We start from the raw sequence: 19,058 nt of genomic DNA, 5'->3' as shown, positions 1-19,058 counted from the left end.
CTAGCTGATAATCCCTTCTCCAATCCTTCTTGGAAAAGACAATATTCTAGGAATCCTAATCTTACTCCATGAGTAACCCTTGGATTCACACCAATAAAGATATCTGCACCAAATCTTATGATAGATTTTCCTGGTGACAGGCTTTCTAGCTTGAATCGGGATATCAATGACAGACTCAGAAACCATGCTTTGATAAAATCAGGCGTTCAATCTCCAAGCAGTCAGATGCAGAGAAATTAGATTTGGATGCTTGAATGGACCTTGGATTAGAAGGTCCTGCCTCATTGGCAGAGTCCACGGTGGAACAGATGACATGTCCACTAGGTCTGCATACCAAGTCCTGCGTGGCCACGCAGGTGCAATCAGAATCACAGAAGCTCTCTCCTGCTTGATTCTGGCAACCAGACGTGGGAAGAGAGGAAACGGTGGAAATACATAGGACAGATTGAAGGACCAAGGTACTGCTAGAGCATCTATCAGTACCGCCTGGGGATCCCAGGACCTGGACCCGTAACAAGGAAGCTTGGCGTTCTGACGGGACGCCATCAGATCCAATTCTGGTGTGCCCCATAGCTGAGTCAGCTGGGCAAATATTTCCGGATGGAGCTCCCACTCCCCCGGATGAAAAGTCTGACGACTTAGGAAATCCGCCTCCCAGTTCACTACCCCTGGGATATGGATTGCTGAAAGATGGCAAGAGTGAGTCTACGCCCATCGGATTATTTTGGTTAGTTCCATCATCGCTAGAGGACTCCGTGTTCCTCCTTGGTGATTGATGTAAGCTACAGTCGTGATGTTGTCTGACTGAAATCTGATGAATTTGGCCACAGCTAGCTGAGACCACGCCTGAAGCGCATTGAAGATCGCTCAGTTCTAGAATGTTTATCGGGAGGAGAGTTTCCTCCCGAGACCATAAGCCCTGTGCTTTCAGGGAGTTCCAGACTGCACCCCAGCCTAGCAGGCTGGCATCTGTCGTTACAATAATCCACTCTGGCCTGCGGAAACACATTCCCTGAGCCAGGTGGTCCTGAGACAACCACCAGAGAAGAGAATCTCTGGTCTCCTGATCCAGATGAATTTGCGGAGATAAATCTGCATAATCCCCATTCCACTGTTTGAGCATGCACAGTTGCAGTGGTCTGAGGTGTAGGTGGGCAAAAGGAACTATGTCCATTGCCGCTACCATGAGTCCGATTACCTCCATACACTGAGCCACTGATGGCCAAGGAATGGAATGAAGAGCTCGGCAAGTGGTTAAGAGCTTTGATTTTCTGACCTCTGTCAGAAATATTTTCATTTCTACAGAGTCTATCAGAGTCCCTAGGAAGGAAACTCTTGTGAGAGGGAAGAGAGAACTTTTTTTTATGTTCACCTTCAACCCGTGAGATCTCAGAAAAGCCAACACGATGTCCGTGTGAGACTTGGTTAACTGGAAAGTCGACGCCTGAATTAAGACGTCGTCTAGATAAGGCGCCACTGCTATGCCCTGCGGTCTTAAAACCGCCAAAAGGGACCCTAGCACCTTTGTGAAAATCCTGGGAGCCGTGGCCAACCCGAAGGGAAGGGCCACAAACTGGTAATGCCTGTCCAGAAAGGCGAATCTGAGGAATTAATGATGATCTCTGTGAATAGGGATGTGTAGATATGCATCCTTTAAGTCCACGGTAGTCATATATTGACCCTCCTGGATCAGAGGTAGAATAGTCCGAATAGTCTATCTTGAATGAAGGAACTTGTTTAGAATTTTGAGATCCAAGATTGGTCTGAAAGTTCCCTCTTTTTTGGGAACCACAAACAGGTTTGAGTAAAAACCTAGCCCTTGTTCCGCTTTTGGAACTGGGCGGATCACTCCCATGGTATGTAGGTCTTCTACACAGCGTAAGAACGCCTCTCTCTTTGTCTGGTTTGCAGACAATTGAGAAACGTGAAATCTCCCCCTTGGGAAGATATCCCCTGGGACACAATTTCTAAAACCCAGGGATCGTGAACATCTCTTGCCCAAGCTTGAGCGAAGAGAGAGAGAGTCTGCCCCCTACTAGATCCGGTCCTGGATCGGGGGCTACCCCTTCATGCTGTCTTGGAGGCAGCAGCAGGCTTCTTGGCCTGTTTACCTTTGTTCCAAGCCTGGTTAGGTCTCCAGACTGACTTGGATTGGGCATAATTCCTCTCTTGCTTTGCAGCAGGGGAAGCTGAAGCGGGACCACCCTTGAAGTTCCGAAAAGAATGAAAATTATTTTGTTTGGTCCTCATTTTATTTGTTTTATCCTGAGGGAGGTCGTGGCCTTTCCCTCCAGTGATGTCTGAAATAATCTCTTTCAGTTCAGGCCCGAATAGGGTCTTTCCTTTGAAAGGGATGTTCAAAAGTTTAGATTTTGATGACACATCAGCAGACCAGGACTTAAGCCATTATGCCCTGCATGCTAAAATGGCAAAACCTGAATTTTTTGCCGCTAATTTAGCCAATTGGAAAGCGGCATCGGCAATGAAAGAATTAGCCAATTTAAGGGCCTTAATTCTATCCATAATATCCTCTAATGGAGTCTCCATCGGAAGAGCCTCTTCTAGAGCCTCGAACCAGAAAGCAGCTGCCGTAGTTACAGGAACAATGCACGCAATAGGTTGGAGAAGAAAACCTTGAACAAAAATTTTCTTTAGGAGACCCTCTAATTTTTTATTCATAGGATCCTTGAAAGCACAACTGTCTTCGATAGGTATAGTTGTACGCTTAGCGAGAGTAGAAACAGCTCCCTCCACCTTAGGAACCATCTGCCACGAGTCCTGCATGGTGTCAGATATGGGAAACATTTTCTTAAAAACAGGATGGGGAGCGAACGGTATACCTGGTCTATCCCACTCCTTAGTAACAATATTCACAATCCTCTTAGGGACTGGAAAAACATCAGTGTAAACAGGAACCTCTAAGTATTTATCAATTTTACACAATTTCTCTGGGACCACAATAGGGTCACAATCATCCAGAGTCGCTAATACCTCCCTGAGCAATAAGTGGAGGTGTTCAAGCTTAAAGGGACAGTAAACCTTAAAAATAATGTTATATAATTCTGCACATAGTGCAGAATTATATAACATTATTTTTAAGGTTTACTGTCCCTTTAAATTTAAATGCCGTCATATCAGAATTTGTCTGAGGGAGCGTCTTTCCTGAATCAGAAATCTCTCCCTCAGAAAGCAAATCCCTTACACCCCTACTTCAGAACATTGTGAGGGTATATCGGATACGGCTACTAAAGCGTCAGAAGGCTCAGCAGGTGTTCTTAACCCAGAGCTGTCACGCTTTCCTTGTAAACCAGGCAGTTTAGATAAAACCGCTGTGAGGGTTGTATTCATAACTGTGGCCATGTCTTGTAAAGTAAATGAAGTTGACGCACTAGAGGTACTTGGCGTCACTTGTGCGGGCATTACTGGTTGTGACACTTGGGGAGAGCTAGATGGCAAACCCTCAATTCCTTCTGTCTGAGAATCATCTATTGCTATATTTTTAAGTGCTATAATATGTTCTTTATAATTTATAGACATATCAGTGCAAGTGGGACACATTCTAAGAGGGGGTTCCACAATGGCTTCTAAACACATTGAACAAGGATTTTCCTTGGTGTCAGACATGTTAAACAGGCTAGTAATGAAACAAGCAAGCTTGGAAAACACTTTATTCAAAGTAAATAATACTTAGAAAAAAACGGTACTGTGCCTTTAAGAGAAAAAAAGATGCACAAACTCTGCAAAACAGTGTAAAAAAGCAGTAAACTTTACGAAATTTTTACAGTAGAATCATAAAGCCTTAGTAAGTTTGCACAGCCAGCCAAATAAACAATTAACACCTTAATGTAAAAACCGGATTGACAAAATGTAAAAAAAACGGTATAAAAACGTTCAGCATCTTGCCACAGCTATGCTGTGGCGCCTACCTGCCCTTTAGGATAGATTTGTGGGGAAAAACCTTCTTTTAGGCCCTCAAACAAAGCAGGACCCTCTGGAGAAGCAGCTGGATGTCTTCAGAGTAAAAGAAACTGCGCAACTGAGGAGCAAAAATAGGCCCCTCCCACCTCACTCGATGTTAGTGGGGCCTAAAAGAAACACATCAAAGTGTTTCTAGACTAGCCATGTGGGTTAATAACCCTTAAATCAGCCACAATGACCCCCTAAAGTCCCTCAAATAACGTTAAATTTTTCAATAAACAAAAACGTTTTTTCCCATAAGTGCCACTAGACTAGCACCAAATGAGCCCTGTATGCAAGCTGGGATTCTCTATTAAGTGTCTGAATACAGCTTACCCTTCCCTCATGGGGATATTGTCAGCCTTTTCTAGAATTATCACAGTCTGTCTAGAAAAAAATTGACTGAAAATACCTCAATGCAGCTTAGCATGCAAACCGTTCCCCCAACTGAAGTTTTCCTGTACTCCTCAGCTTCTGTGGGAACAGCAGTGGATCTTAGTTACAAAGTGCTAAGATCATTATCCTCCTTGCAGAAATCTTCATCCCTTTTCTGCCAGAGCGTGAATAGTACACACCAGTACCATTTAAAATAAACTTTTGTTTGAGAAAATAAAAACTAACATTTTTGTCACCACACTCACTTTACCCTTCCTAGCAGTTAAGCAGGCAAAGAGAATGACTGGGGGGTGGAGCTAAGGGAGGAGCTATATAGACAGCTCTGCTGTGGGTGCTCTCTTTGCCACTTCCTGTTAGGAAGGAGAATATCCCACAAGTATGGATGAATCTGTGGACTCGATACATCTTACAAGAGAAAAATGAGTGTATAATGTCCCTTTAATACATAAACGTCATTTCCGGTTTAGCGCACAGGATCCACTTACGGTTTCTCTGAAACCCACCACGCATGAGTGTACACGCTTTTTTCTGGCTCTTCCATTTTATACACCAACGAACCAAAACTTTTTAAACAGATAAGTATCTTTTTATTCAATTCGATAATTACGTTTTATCATCCATCAATCTTTTTCGCTGCACCTATTTAGATTAGCTCTCCTTTTTATCAGGTATCAGTTTGGCAGCTGATTTCACAGGAGGGGTTTTTATATGCACATATACAGTATGTATGTTTTAACTTTTAAACAGGACACAATACTAAGTACATTGCGCCTCAGTACATTCCTCCATTCTTAAACATACACCTTTAAACACTCCTTTCCTCCCCTTCTTTATCCACATCCCAACATTTGGTATTGAATTTTGAATCTTGTATTGGATTCCCTCATTTTTAAATATTTTGTATATACGGTCTGGGAACTGACTTTCACATACTTTCTAAGAGTTAGTCCAAATCAGCTTTCCCAGACCCAGTGAAAACAAATGAAATTAATTAGTTTTGGTTTTTAGTTGATTTGTATGTCTTCTGTGAGCGCTTTGTTATTGTTTTTTTATGTATTAAATATACTAATAAAATTGGAATTTCAAGCTTCTGAACTCAGTACATTAACGCTGTCTTCTACAAATTAGTGACTACAGCCTGTGTTTTGAGTCCTACACTTCATACTTGGCCAAGGAATATTACAAGTGGATTTTATATCCATTGATCTTTCTTGGACCCTTTTAGAGCTTTTTCTCTTCCTTCTTTCTTACTTTAACATTCATATTTGATAGTGGTATCAAATATAAACAATAGAATATAGCAGCTTTAAGGCATTCCACAAAAATATTGTTCTGGGGGAGAAAAAAACCCCCACACCCAATTATTGGACAGCGCATGAAACACCCACATATACATATAAATAAAATATATATATAAATAAATAATATATATATATATTATTATTATTATCGGTTATTTGTAGAGCGCCAACAGATTCCGCAGCGCTAATAATAAATAATAATATATATATCACATCAAAGAAAGAAGGCACTCACTGGGTCTTATCCGTCAATATTTTTGAAATTGTGACGTTTTGGGGTTACCCACGTTTACCGCTTTCAAACAAACATAAACAAATAGTGTACTCACCCAGTATAGAGAGACCCTTAGTATCCCATAGCGGCGCTGCCAACGGCGTTCCCGGAAGTAGAACCTTCCCCCTAGGGTTGCGTTACGTAATGTCCATAACCATGGCAACCGGACGCTTAGTCAGCAGCGCCTAGAAGAGAAACGTAACAAGTGAAAACGATATGGCAAAATATCTCTTTAGGCAGCTACACACTAGACAAATATGTTACTAAATATATACATTATCCTACAGGGAATTCAGTCCACAATCTGTACGTGAGGATCAGTCCAAGTCTAAAAAGAGCAATACCAGTTTCCCAGTAGAAAAGAACAAGAAGAAACAATACGGACTCCTACTTGAAGAACAAACAACTATTGGAAATGGAAGATAAATTTGCCACAAGGGGGTACCAAAATTGATTGCTGAATGAGTGTAAAGAGCAGATTCTACACCTCACACAAGAGGAGGCGCTGAAACCAAGAGAACATACAAATGATGATACTAGAATGACGTTTACCACTACCTTTACTTTGGGAAAAAGTGACCTAATTAAAACTATGAGGGACAATTGGACCTAACTAACTACAGATAAGGAGTTACCCTTTCAGAGTACGGATCCACCAAGAGTGGGATACCATAGAGCCCATTCCCTGAGAGATCAACTAATTAAAACTGACCCCAGAAATTGTTTTACTAAGGATACGTGGCTACAGAGCAAAACAGGGTGGTACAGGTGCCTGGGCTGTACCACATGTGGTGGACTAACAGGTAACAGCTTTAACCATCTCAGGACGAGGATGGCAAATCACCGGTCTGCAATCAGAAAAGCGTTAGACAAGGGTGATTCTGACCAGCCGTTGGCGAGGTACCCTCCTGGTATACATCCGCCGCCTTCCTCGTTTTTTGAACGAGCAGTCATTCCTGTTCTTCTGGTATCCTGTGGAACTGTAGTTATATTGATGTTGTCAGAGTCTGAACTATTGCCTGAGGTATCAACAGTACCCATTGGTCTTCTCCTGGTATACCTCTGTCTCCATGGTCTATTCATACAGTATTTTGTACGTTCCTCAGGGCTTAATTGCCATCTGTAAATTGTTTTATTTTTAGTTATTAGTGACATCCTCAAAGTTTTCTATTTTTAAAGGTAATGAGTTAATTCTCATATCTGTCCATTCTCATATCTGTCCACTTCCTCTTTCAGATTGTTGATCCAATTTTTTATCTTTCTCAGCTTCCAGTTTGTTCAAATGCATTTCTTCATACTTTTTAACTTCTGTTCTGTTAATCTCTAATAATCTTCTGACTTCTTCTATCACCAGCAATATTAAGTCTAGTGAACATTTATTTAAAATGTTACAGCATTTTGTGCAAAACCCGGGATTATTTTTTATCCTAAATGTAAGATTACTGTTCCCTTTTCTTTAATTTGACAAAGAACGATCAGAAACAATACAGACTCCTACTTGAAGAACAAAACTATTGGAAATGGAAGATAAATTTGCCACAAGGGGCTACCAAAAGGGATTGCTGAATGAGTGTAAAGAGCAGATTCTACACCTCACACAAGAGGAGGCGGTGAAACCAAGAGAACATACAAATGATAATAGAATGACCTTTACTTTGGAAAGTGATCCCATTAAGACTATGAGGGAAAATTGGACCTTACTAACCACAGATAAGGAGTTACGGATCCACCAAAAGTGGGATACCGTAGAGCCCATTCCCTGAGAGATCAACTAATTAAAACTGACCCCAGAAATTGTTATACTAAGGATACTGGCTACAGAGAAAACCAGGGCGCTACAGGTGCCTGGGCTGTACCACATGTGGTGGACTAACAGGTAACCGCTTTAACCATCCATATGGCACAAAAAAAATTCCAGTAAAATATAGTGTTACCTGCACGACCAATTTCATCATATACCTACTACACTGCATTTGTGGTCTATTTTATGTGGGTAAGACTGTTGACAATCTCAGGACGAGGATGGCAAATCACCGGTCTGCAATCAGAAAAGCGATAGACAAGGATGATTCTGACCAGTCGGTGGCGAGGCACTTCGCCCAAGCAAAACATAGTACCAAAGATCTAAAATACATAATTAAAGATCACGTACCTCCGCTAACACGAGGAGGGAACAGAGCAAAACTTTTACTGCAGTGAGAAGCTAGATTGATATTTACTTTGGGTACCATGACACCACAGGGATTTAACGTGCATCTGGACTGACATTGCTTTTTGTAAAATCCATTTAGTTGGTCTGTTTTACATATAATACATCTAGTGTTTTTATATAAACAATCTACTTGGTCAGCCCTACAGCATTTTCTATATTATGCCTTTTTGACATAATTCACAATGTATAATATCGTAGGCAATATGGATATTCTGCTTAAGGTAGCAACAAATTAGTTTATATAGTCCTTGTCTATATCTAGAGATACGTATGGTTTTCTCCATGCATAACAATGATGCTGTCCACAATTATAGATTGGACTGATACTCACGTACAGATTGTGGACTGAATTCCCTGTAGGATAATGTATATATTTAGTAATATATTTCTCTAGTGTATACCTGCCTAATGTGTCAAAAGAGATATTTTGCCATATTGTTTTCACTTGTTACGTTTCTCTTCTAGGCGCTGCTGACTAAGCGCCCGGTTGCCATGGTTACAGACATAACGCAACCTTAGGGGGAGGATCTACTTACGGGAATGCCGTCGGCAGCGCCACTCTAGGATACGAAGGGTCTTTATATACTGGGTGAGTACACTATTTGGTTATGTATGTTTGTTTGAAAACAGGGGTAACCCCGAAACGTCATGAATTAAAAAATAATATTGAAGGATAAGACCCAGTTAGTGCCTTCTTTCTTTGATGCTGTATTTTTCATTGGAATGCACCCTGGGCACTACAGGCGGATTATATCTATATCTCCTCTTGATCCAACAGCTGCTTTATTCAGAGGGTACAACTGAGGAAGCCAAGCAATGTAGTCTTCCAGCTGTCAAATATAACTTATCGTTACTGCAATTAGCTGCTAAATTACTATAACTCCAAACAGGTGTTGAATGTAAGGGGCAACCTTTGAATATAATAATAGCAAGCATAAACATAATATGATTGATTACTGTTACATACTCAAAAAAAAAAAAAAAACATACCAAGCACAGTACATCTCTCCAAACTGCAGCTGACGAGACAGAAAAGCTGCACATAATATGAGTGAGGTCTGCTCATCCCCTTCTGATTCCAGATTACAGATCATATCCAGTGCATCTTTGCAATCAACTTTGGCAATCTAAAAACAATATTAAATCATTAACAAAAAATACTAACAATGAGCTATAGATATTCCGTAGAGTTGTGAACAAAGAAAAAATAGGAGTAAATTAGAAAGATGTTCAAAATTGCATGCTCTGATTAATGAAAGAAAAAAAATTGTGTTTAGTATCCATTTAAGTAGGGTTGCACCAATACTAGTAACAGTACCTATACCAAGTACTGGCACCAGTATTTTTACTCGTGCAAATGCACCAATACTTAATCCGATACCTCCCGATCTTACCCATACGCCATTTCATTTTAAGCTTGAGTGGAGACTTAACTAAAAATTGTTCACTTCTGTTCTGCCAATAAAAATTGCTGTTATTTGTATTATTGTACGTCTGAGAGCAGTGCTCCAAAAGCTGTTACTAAGCCTAACTTGTCATTCAAACAAACCCCTGAAGTACTGGGCAGTTAATAAACGGATTTAATGGCCCAAAAATATCTATCTGCCCTATGCAGTAGTGTGGAAAGAAAAAGACTGTTCAGCTTAGCGTCAAACGTCCTTACTGATAAAAGAAACAGACCTATAGCTGAACATGCAGGGATGCTTCTGTTCCTTAAAAATAACTTGCCACTAACTTTTGAAAACATAATTTATGTAAGAACTTACATGATAAATTCATTTCTTTCATATTGGCAAGAGTCCATGAGCAAGACACGTATAGGATATACAATCCTACCAGGAGGGGCAAAGTTTCCCAAACCTCAAAATGCCTATAAATACACCCCTCACCACACCCACAATTCAGTTTAACGAAAAGCCAAGTAATGGGGTGATAAAGAAAGGAGTAAAAAGCATCAACAAAAGGAATTTGGAAATAATTGTGCTTTATACAAAAAAATCATAACCACCATAAAAAGGGTGGGCCTCATGGACTCTTGCCAATATGAAAGAAATGAATATATCAGGTAAATTCTTACATAAATTATGTTTTCTTTCATGTAATTGGCAAGAGTCCATGAGCTAGTGACGTATGGGATAGCAATACCCAAGATGTGGAACTCCACGCAAGAGTCACTAGAGAGGGAGGGATAAAATAAAAACAGCCATTTTCCGCTGAAAAAAATGAATCCACAACCCAAAATATAAGTTTATTCTCATAAATGAAAAGAAAAAAAAAACTTAACACATAAGCAGAAGAATCAAACTGAAACAGCTGCCTGAAGAACTTTTCTACCAAAAACTGCTTCTGAAGAAGCAAATACATCAAAATGGTAGAATTTAGTAAAATGTATGCAAAGACCAAGTTGCTGCTTTACAAATCTGATCAACTGAAGCTTCATTCTTAAAAGCCCATGAAGTGGAGACTGATCTAGAAGAATGAGCTGTAATTCTCTGAGGCGGGGCTTGACCAGACTCCAAATAAGCTTGATGAATCAAAAGCTTTAACCACGAAGCCAAGGAAACAGCAGAAGCCTTCTGACCTTTCCTAGAACCAGAAAAGATAACATATAGACTAGAAGTCTTCCTGAAATCTTTAGTAGCTTCAACATAATATTTCAAAGCTCTTACCACATCCAAAGAATGTAAGGATCCCTCCAAAGAATTCTTGGGATTAGGACACAAGGAAGGAACAACAATTTCTCTATTAATGTTGTTAGAATTCACAACCTTAGGCAATAATTTAAATGAAGTCTGCAAAACCGCCGTATCCTGATTAAATATCAGAAAAGGAGAGACTCACAAGAAAGAACAGATAATTCAGAAACTCTTCTAGCAGAAGAGATGGCCAAAAGGAACAACACTTTCCAAGAAAGTAGTTTAAGGTCCAAAGAATGCATAGGCTCAAAAGGAGGAGCCTGTAAAGCCTTCAAAACCAAATTAAGATTCGGAGGAGAGATTGATTTAATGACAGGCTTTATACGAACCAAAGCCTGTACATAACAGTAAACATCAGGAAATAAAACAGAAAGAGCAGAGATTTGTCCCTTCAAGGAACTTCCAGACAAACCCTTATCCAAACCATCCTGAAGAAACTCAAATTCTAGGAATTCTGAAAGAATGCCATGAGAATTTATGAGAAGAATACCATGAAAACAGAATTTATGTTTACCTGATAAATTACTTTCTCCAACGGTGTGTCCGGTCCACGGCGTCATCCTTACTTGTGGGATATTCTCCTCCCCAACAGGAAATGGCAAAGAGCCCAGCAAAGCTGGTCACATGATCCCTCCTAGGCTCCGCCTACCCCAGTCATTCGACCGACGTTAAGGAGGAATATTTGCATAGGAGAAACCATATGGTACCGTGGTGACTGTAGTTAAAGAAAATAAATTATCAGACCTGATTAAAAAAACCAGGGCGGGCCGTGGACCGGACACACCGTTGGAGAAAGTAATTTATCAGGTAAACATAAATTCTGTTTTCTCCAACATAGGTGTGTCCGGTCCACGGCGTCATCCTTACTTGTGGGAACCAATACCAAAGCTTTAGGACACGGATGAAGGGAGGGAGCAAATCAGGTCACCTAAATGGAAGGCACCACGGCTTGCAAAACCTTTCTCCCAAAAATAGCCTCAGAAGAAGCAAAAGTATCAAACTTGTAAAATTTGGTAAAAGTGTGCAGTGAAGACCAAGTCGCTGCCCTACATATCTGATCAACAGAAGCCTCGTTCTTGAAGGCCCATGTGGAAGCCACAGCCCTAGTGGAATGAGCTGTGATTCTTTCGGGAGGCTGCCGTCCGGCAGTCTCGTGAGCCAATCTGATGATGCTTTTAATCCAAAAAGAGAGAGAGGTAGAAGTTGCTTTTTGACCTCTCCTTTTACCAGAATAAACAACAAACAAGGAAGATGTTTGTCTAAAATCCTTTGTAGCATCTAAATAGAATTTTAGAGCGCGAACAACATCCAAATTGTGCAACAAACGTTCCTTCTTTGAAACTGGTTTCGGACACAGAGAAGGTACGATAATCTCCTGGTTAATGTTTTTGTTAGAAACAACCTTTGGAAGAAAACCAGGTTTAGTACGTAAAACCACCTTATCTGCATGGAACACCAGATAAGGAGGAGAACACAGCAGAGCAGATAATTCTGAAACTCTTCTGGCAGAAGAAATTGCAACTAAAAACAAAACTTTCCAAGATAATAACTTAATATCAACGGAATGCAAGGGTTCAAACGGAACCCCCTGAAGAACTGAAAGAACTAAATTGAGACTCCAAGGAGGAGTCAAAGGTTTGTAAACAGGCTTAATTCTAACCAGAGCCTGAACAAAGGCTTGAACATCTGGCACAGCAGCCAGTTTTTTGTGAAGTAACACCGACAAGGCAGAAATCTGTCCCTTCAGGGAACTTGCAGATAATCCTTTTTCCAATCCTTCTTGAAGGAAGGATAGAATCCTAGGAATCTTAACCTTGTCCCAAGAGAATCCTTTAGATTCACACCAACAGATATATTTTTTCCAAATTTTGTGGTAAATCTTTCTAGTTACAGGCTTTCTGGCCTGAACAAGAGTATCAATAACAGAATCTGAGAACCCTCGCTTCGATAAAATCAAGCGTTCAATCTCCAAGCAGTCAGCTGGAGTGAAACCAGATTCGGATGTTCGAACGGACCCTGAACAAGAAGGTCTCGTCTCAAAGGTAGCTTCCAAGGTGGAGCCGATGACATATTCACCAGATCTGCATACCAAGTCCTGCGTGGCCACGCAGGAGCTATCAAGATCACCGACGCCCTCTCCTGATTGATCCTGGCTACCAGCCTGGGGATGAGAGGAAACGGCGGGAACACATAAGCTAGTTTGAAGGTCCAAGGTGCTACTAGTGCATCCACTAGAGCCGCCTTGGGATCCCTGGATCTGGACCCGTAGCAAGGAACTTTGAAGTTCTGACGAGAGGCCATCAGATCCATGTCTGGAATGCCCCACAGCTGAGTGACTTGGGCAAAGATTTCCGGATGGAGTTCCCACTCCCCCGGATGCAATGTCTGACGACTCAGAAAATCCGCTTCCCAATTTTCCACTCCTGGGATGTGGATAGCAGACAGGTGGCAGGAGTGAGACTCCGCCCATAGAATGATTTTGGTCACTTCTTCCATCGCTAGGGAACTCCTTGTTCCCCCCTGATGGTTGATGTACGCAACAGTTGTCATGTTGTCTGATTGAAACCGTATGAACTTGGCCCTCGCTAGCTGAGGCCAAGCCTTGAGAGCATTGAATATCGCTCTCAGTTCCAGAATATTTATCGGTAGAAGAGATTCTTCCCGAGACCAAAGACCCTGAGCTTTCAGGGATCCCCAGACCGCGCCCCAGCCCATCAGACTGGCGTCGGTCGTGACAATGACCCACTCTGGTCTGCGGAATGTCATCCCTTGTGACAGGTTGTCCAGGGACAGCCACCAACGGAGTGAGTCTCTGGTCCTCTGATTTACTTGTATCTTCGGAGACAAGTCTGTATAGTCCCCATTCCACTGACTGAGCATGCACAGTTGTAATGGTCTTAGATGAATGCGCGCAAAAGGAACTATGTCCATTGCCGCTACCATCAACCCGATCACTTCCATGCACTGAGCTATGGAAGGAAGAGGAACGGAATGAAGTATCCGACAAGAGTCTAGAAGCTTTGTTTTTCTGGCCTCTGTCAGAAAAATCCTCATTTCTAAGGAGTCTATTATTGTTCCCAAGAAGGGAACCCTTGTTGACGGGGATAGAGAACTCTTTTCCACGTTCACGTTCCATCCGTGAGATCTGAGAAAGGCCAGGACAATGTCCGTGTGAGCCTTTGCTTGAGGAAGGGACGACGCTTGAATCAGAATGTCGTCCAAGTAAGGTACTACAGCAATGCCCCTTGGTCTTAGCACAGCTAGAAGGGACCCTAGTACCTTTGTGAAAATCCTTGGAGCAGTGGCTAATCCGAAAGGAAGCGCCACGAACTGGTAATGTTTGTCCAGGAATGCGAACCTTAGGAACCGATGATGTTCCTTGTGGATAGGAATATGTAGATACGCATCCTTTAAATCCACCGTGGTCATGAATTGACCTTCCTGGATGGAAGGAAGAATAGTTCGAATGGTTTCCATCTTGAACGATGGAACCTTGAGAAACTTGTTTAAGATCTTGAGATCTAAGATTGGTCTGAACGTTCCCTCTTTTTTGGGAACTATGAACAGATTGGAGTAGAACCCCATCCCTTGTTCTCTTAATGGAACAGGATGAATCACTCCCATTTTTAACAGGTCTTCTACACAATGTAAGAATGCCTGTCTTTTTATGTGGTCTGAAGACAACTGAGACCTGTGGAACCTCCCCCTTGGGGGAAGTCCCTTGAATTCCAGAAGATAACCTTGGGAGACTATTTCTAGCGCCCAAGGATCCAGAACATCTCTTGCCCAAGCCTGAGCGAAGAGAGAGAGTCTGCCCCCCACCAGATCCGGTCCCGGATCGGGGGCCAACATTTCATGCTGTCTTGGTAGCAGTGGCAGGTTTCTTGGCCTGCTTTCCCTTGTTCCAGCCTTGCATTGGTCTCCAAGCTGGCTTGGCTTGAGAAGTATTACCCTCTTGCTTAGAGGACGTAGCACCTTGGGCTGGTCCGTTTCTACGAAAGGGACGAAAATTAGGTTTATTTTTTGCCTTGAAAGGCCGATCCTGAGGAAGGGCGTGGCCCTTACCCCCAGTGATATCAGAGATAATCTCTTTCAAGTCAGGGCCAAACAGCGTTTTCCCCTTGAAAGGAATGTTAAGTAGCTTGTTCTTGGAAGACGCATCAGCCGACCAAGATTTCAACCAAAGCGCTCTGCGCGCCACAATAGCAAACCCAGAATTCTTAGCCGCTAACCTAGCCAATTGCAAAGTGGCGTCTAGGGTGAAAGAATTAGCCAATTTGAGAGCATTGATTCTGTCCATAATCTCCTCCAAAGGAGGAGAATCACTATCGACCGCTCTTATCAGATCATCGAACCAGAAACATGCGGCTGTAGCGACAGGGACAATGCATGAAATTGGTTGTAGAAGGTAACCTTGCTGAACAAACATTTTTTTAAGCAAACCTTCTAATTTTTTATCCATAGGATCTTTGAAAGCACAACTATCCTCTATGGGTATAGTGGTGCGTTTGTTTAAAGTGGAAACCGCTCCCTCGACCTTGGGGACTGTCTGCCATAAGTCCTTTCTGGGGTCGACCATAGGAAACAATTTTTTAAATATGGGGGGAGGGACGAAAGGAATACCGGGCCTTTCCCATTCTTTATTAACAATGTCCGCCACCCGCTTGGGTATAGGAAAAGCTTCTGGGAGCCCCGGCACCTCTAGGAACTTGTCCATTTTACAAAGTTTCTCTGGGATGACCAACTTGTCACAATCATCCAGAGTGGATAATACCTCCTTAAGCAGAATGCGGAGATGTTCCAACTTAAATTTAAATGCAATCACATCAGGTTCAGCCTGTTGAGAAATGTTCCCTGAATCAGTAATTTCTCCCTCAGACAAAACCTCCCTGGCCCCATCAGACTGGGTTAGGGGCCCTTCAGAAATATTATTATCAGCGTCGTCATGCTCTTCAGTATCTAAAACAGAGCAGCCGCGCTTACGCTGATAAGTGTTCATTTTGGCTAAAATGTTTTTGACAGAATTATCCATTACAGCCGTTAATTGTTGCATAGTAAGGAGTATTGGCGCGCTAGATGTACTAGGGGCCTCCTGAGTGGGCAAGACTCGTGTAGACGAAGGAGGGAATGATGCAGTACCATGCTTACTCCCCTCACTTGAGGAATCATCTTGGGCATCATTGTCATTATCACATAAATCACATTTATTTAAATGAATAGGAATTCTGGCTTCCCCACATTCAGAACACAGTCTATCTGGTAGTTCAGACATGTTAAACAGGCATAAACTTGATAACAAAGTACAAAAAACGTTTTAAAATAAAACCGTTACTGTCACTTTAAATTTTAAACTGAACACACTTTATTACTGCAATTGCGAAAAAACATGAAGGAATTGTTCAAAATTCACCAAATTTTCACCACAGTGTCTTAAAGCCTTAAAAGTATTGCACACCAAATTTGGAAGCTTTAACCCTTAAAATAACGGAACCGGAGCCGTTTTGAACTTTAACCCCTTTACAGTCCCTGGTATCTGCTTTGCTGAGACCCAACCAAGCCCAAAGGGGAATACGATACCAAATGACGCCTTCAGAAAGTCTTTTCTAAGTATCAGAGCTCCTCTCACATGCGACTGCATGCCATGCCTCTCAAAAACAAGTGCGCAACACCGGCGCGAAAATGAGGCTCTGCTTATGCTTTGGGGAAGCCCCTAAAGAATAAGGTGTCTAAACCAGTGCCTGCCGATATTATTATATCAAAATACCCAGATAAAATGATTCCTCAAGGCTAAATATGTGTTAATAATGAATCGATTTAGCCCAAAAAAAGTCTACAGTTTTAATAAGCCCTTGTGAAGCCCTTATTTACGATCGCAATAAACATGGCTTACCGGATCCCATAGGGAAAATGACAGCTTCCAGCATTACATCGTCTTGTTAGAATGTGTCATACCTCAAGCAGCAAGAGACTGCACACTGTTCCCCCAACTGAAGTTAATTGCTCTCAACAGTCCTGTGTGGAACAGCCATGGATTTTAGTGACGGTTGCTAAAATCATTTTCCTCATACAAACAGAAATCTTCATCTCTTTTCTGTTTCTGAGTAAATAGTACATACCAGCACTATTTCAAAATAACAAACTCTTGATTGAATAATAAAAACTACAGTTAAACACTAAAAAAAAAACTCTAAGCCATCTCCGTGGAGATGTTGCCTGTACAACGGCAAAGAGAATGACTGGGGTAGGCGGAGCCTAGGAGGGATCATGTGACCAGCTTTGCTGGGCTCTTTGCCATTTCCTGTTGGGGAGGAGAATATCCCACAAGTAAGGATGACGCCGTGGACCGGACACACCTATGTTGGAGAAATATAAATCTTCCAAACTCGATAATAAATCTTTCTAGAAACAGATTTATGATCCTGTAACATAGTATTAATCACCGAGTCAGAGAAACCTCTATGACTAAGCACTAGGCGGTTCAATTTCCATACCTTCAAATTTAATGATTTGAGATCCTGATGGAAAAAATGGACCTTGAGACAGAAGGTCCGGCCTTAATGGAAGTGGCCAAGGTTGGCAACTGGATATCCGAACAAGATCTGCATACCAAAACCTGTGAGGCCATGCTGGAGCCACCAGCAACACAAACTATTGCTCCATGATGATTTTGGAGATCACACTTGGAACAAGAACTAGAGGCGGGAAAATATAAACAGGTTGATAACACCAAGGAAGTGTCAACGCATCCACTGCTTCCGCCTGAGGATCCCTGGACCTGGACAGGTACCTGGGTAGTTTGTTAAGATGGGAAGCCATCAGATCTATTTCTGGAAGACCCCACATCTGAACAATCTGAGAAAACACATCTGGATGGAGCGACCACTCCCCTGGATGTAAAGTCTGACGGCTGAGATAATCCGCTTCCCAATTGTCTATACCTGGGATATGAACCACAGAAATTAGACAGGAGCTGGATTCCGCCCAAGCAAGTATCCAAGATATTTCTTTCATAGCTTGCAGGACTGTGAGAACCACCCTGATGACTGACATATGCCACAGTTGTGATATAGTCTGTCTAAAAACAAATGAATGGTTCTCTGTTCAACAGAGGCCAAATCTGAAGAGCCCTGAAAATCCAAAATATTGATTGGTAATCTCGCCTCTTGAGATTTCCAAACTCTTGTGCTGTCAGAGATCCCCAAACAGCTCCCCAACCTGAAAGACTCGCATCTGTTGTGATCACAGTCCAGGTTGGACGAACAAAAGAGGCCCCTTGAACTATACGATGGTGATCTAACCACCAAGTCAGATATAGTCGAACATTGGGATTTAAGGATATTAATTGTGATATCTTTGTATAATCCCTGCACCATTGGTTCAGCATACAAAGCTGAAGAGGTCTCGTGTAAAAACGAGCAAAGGGGATCACGTCCGATGCTGCAGTCATGAGACCTAAAACTTCCATGCACATAGCTACTAAAGGGAATGACTGAGACTGAAGGTCCAGACAGGCTGAAACCAATTTTAAACATCTCTTGTCTGTTAGAGACAGAGTCATGGACACAATCTATCTGGAAACCTAAAAAGGTGACCCTTGTCTGAGGAATCAAAGAACTTTTTGGTAAATTGATCCTCCAACCATGTTTTTGAAGGAACAACACTAGTTGATTTGTGTGAGATTCTGCAGAATGTAAAGACTGAGCTAGTACCAAAATATTGTCCAAATAAGGAAACACCGCAATACCCCGCTCTCTGATTACAGAGAGTAGGGCACTGAGAACCTTGGAAAAGATTCTTAGAGCTGTTGCTAGGCCAAAAGGAAGAGCAACAAATTGGTAATGCTTGTCTAGAACAGAGAATCTCAGAAACTGATAATGATCTGGATGAATCGGAATATGAAGATATACATACTACAAGTCTATTGTGGATATATAATGCCCTTGCTGAACAAAAGGCAGAATAGTCCTTATAGTCACCATTTTGAAAGTTGGTACTCTTACATAACGATTCAAAATTTTCAGATCCAGAACTGGTCTGAATGAATGTTCTTTCTTTGGGACAATGAAGAGATTTGAATAAAACCCCACACCCTGTTCCTGAAACGGAACTGGCATGATTGCCCCTGAAAACTCCAGGTCTGAAACACACTTCAGGAAAGCCTGAGCCTTTACTGGATTTGCTGGGATGCGTGAGAGAAAAACATAATTTATGCTTACCTGATA

General features: G+C 41.8%; 1 protein-coding gene across 2 annotated transcripts in view; it reads right to left on the bottom strand.

The window, feature by feature from the left end:
* The window catches only part of ZNF292 (zinc finger protein 292), a 404,138-nt gene that overhangs the window by 74,129 nt on the left and 310,951 nt on the right, over positions 1 to 19,058 (bottom strand). For both annotated transcript variants that reach the window (XM_053710508.1, XM_053710509.1), the window contains one exon: positions 9,131 to 9,267. In XM_053710508.1, the coding sequence (XP_053566483.1) occupies positions 9,131 to 9,267 (137 nt within the window). The remainder of the gene's footprint in view (positions 1 to 9,130; positions 9,268 to 19,058) is intronic.

The sequence above is a fragment of the Bombina bombina genome, chromosome 4 (assembly GCF_027579735.1).
Source record: "Bombina bombina isolate aBomBom1 chromosome 4, aBomBom1.pri, whole genome shotgun sequence".
Classification (NCBI taxonomy): domain Eukaryota; kingdom Metazoa; phylum Chordata; class Amphibia; order Anura; family Bombinatoridae; genus Bombina; species Bombina bombina.
This window is presented reverse-complemented; position numbering and strand designations above follow the sequence as displayed.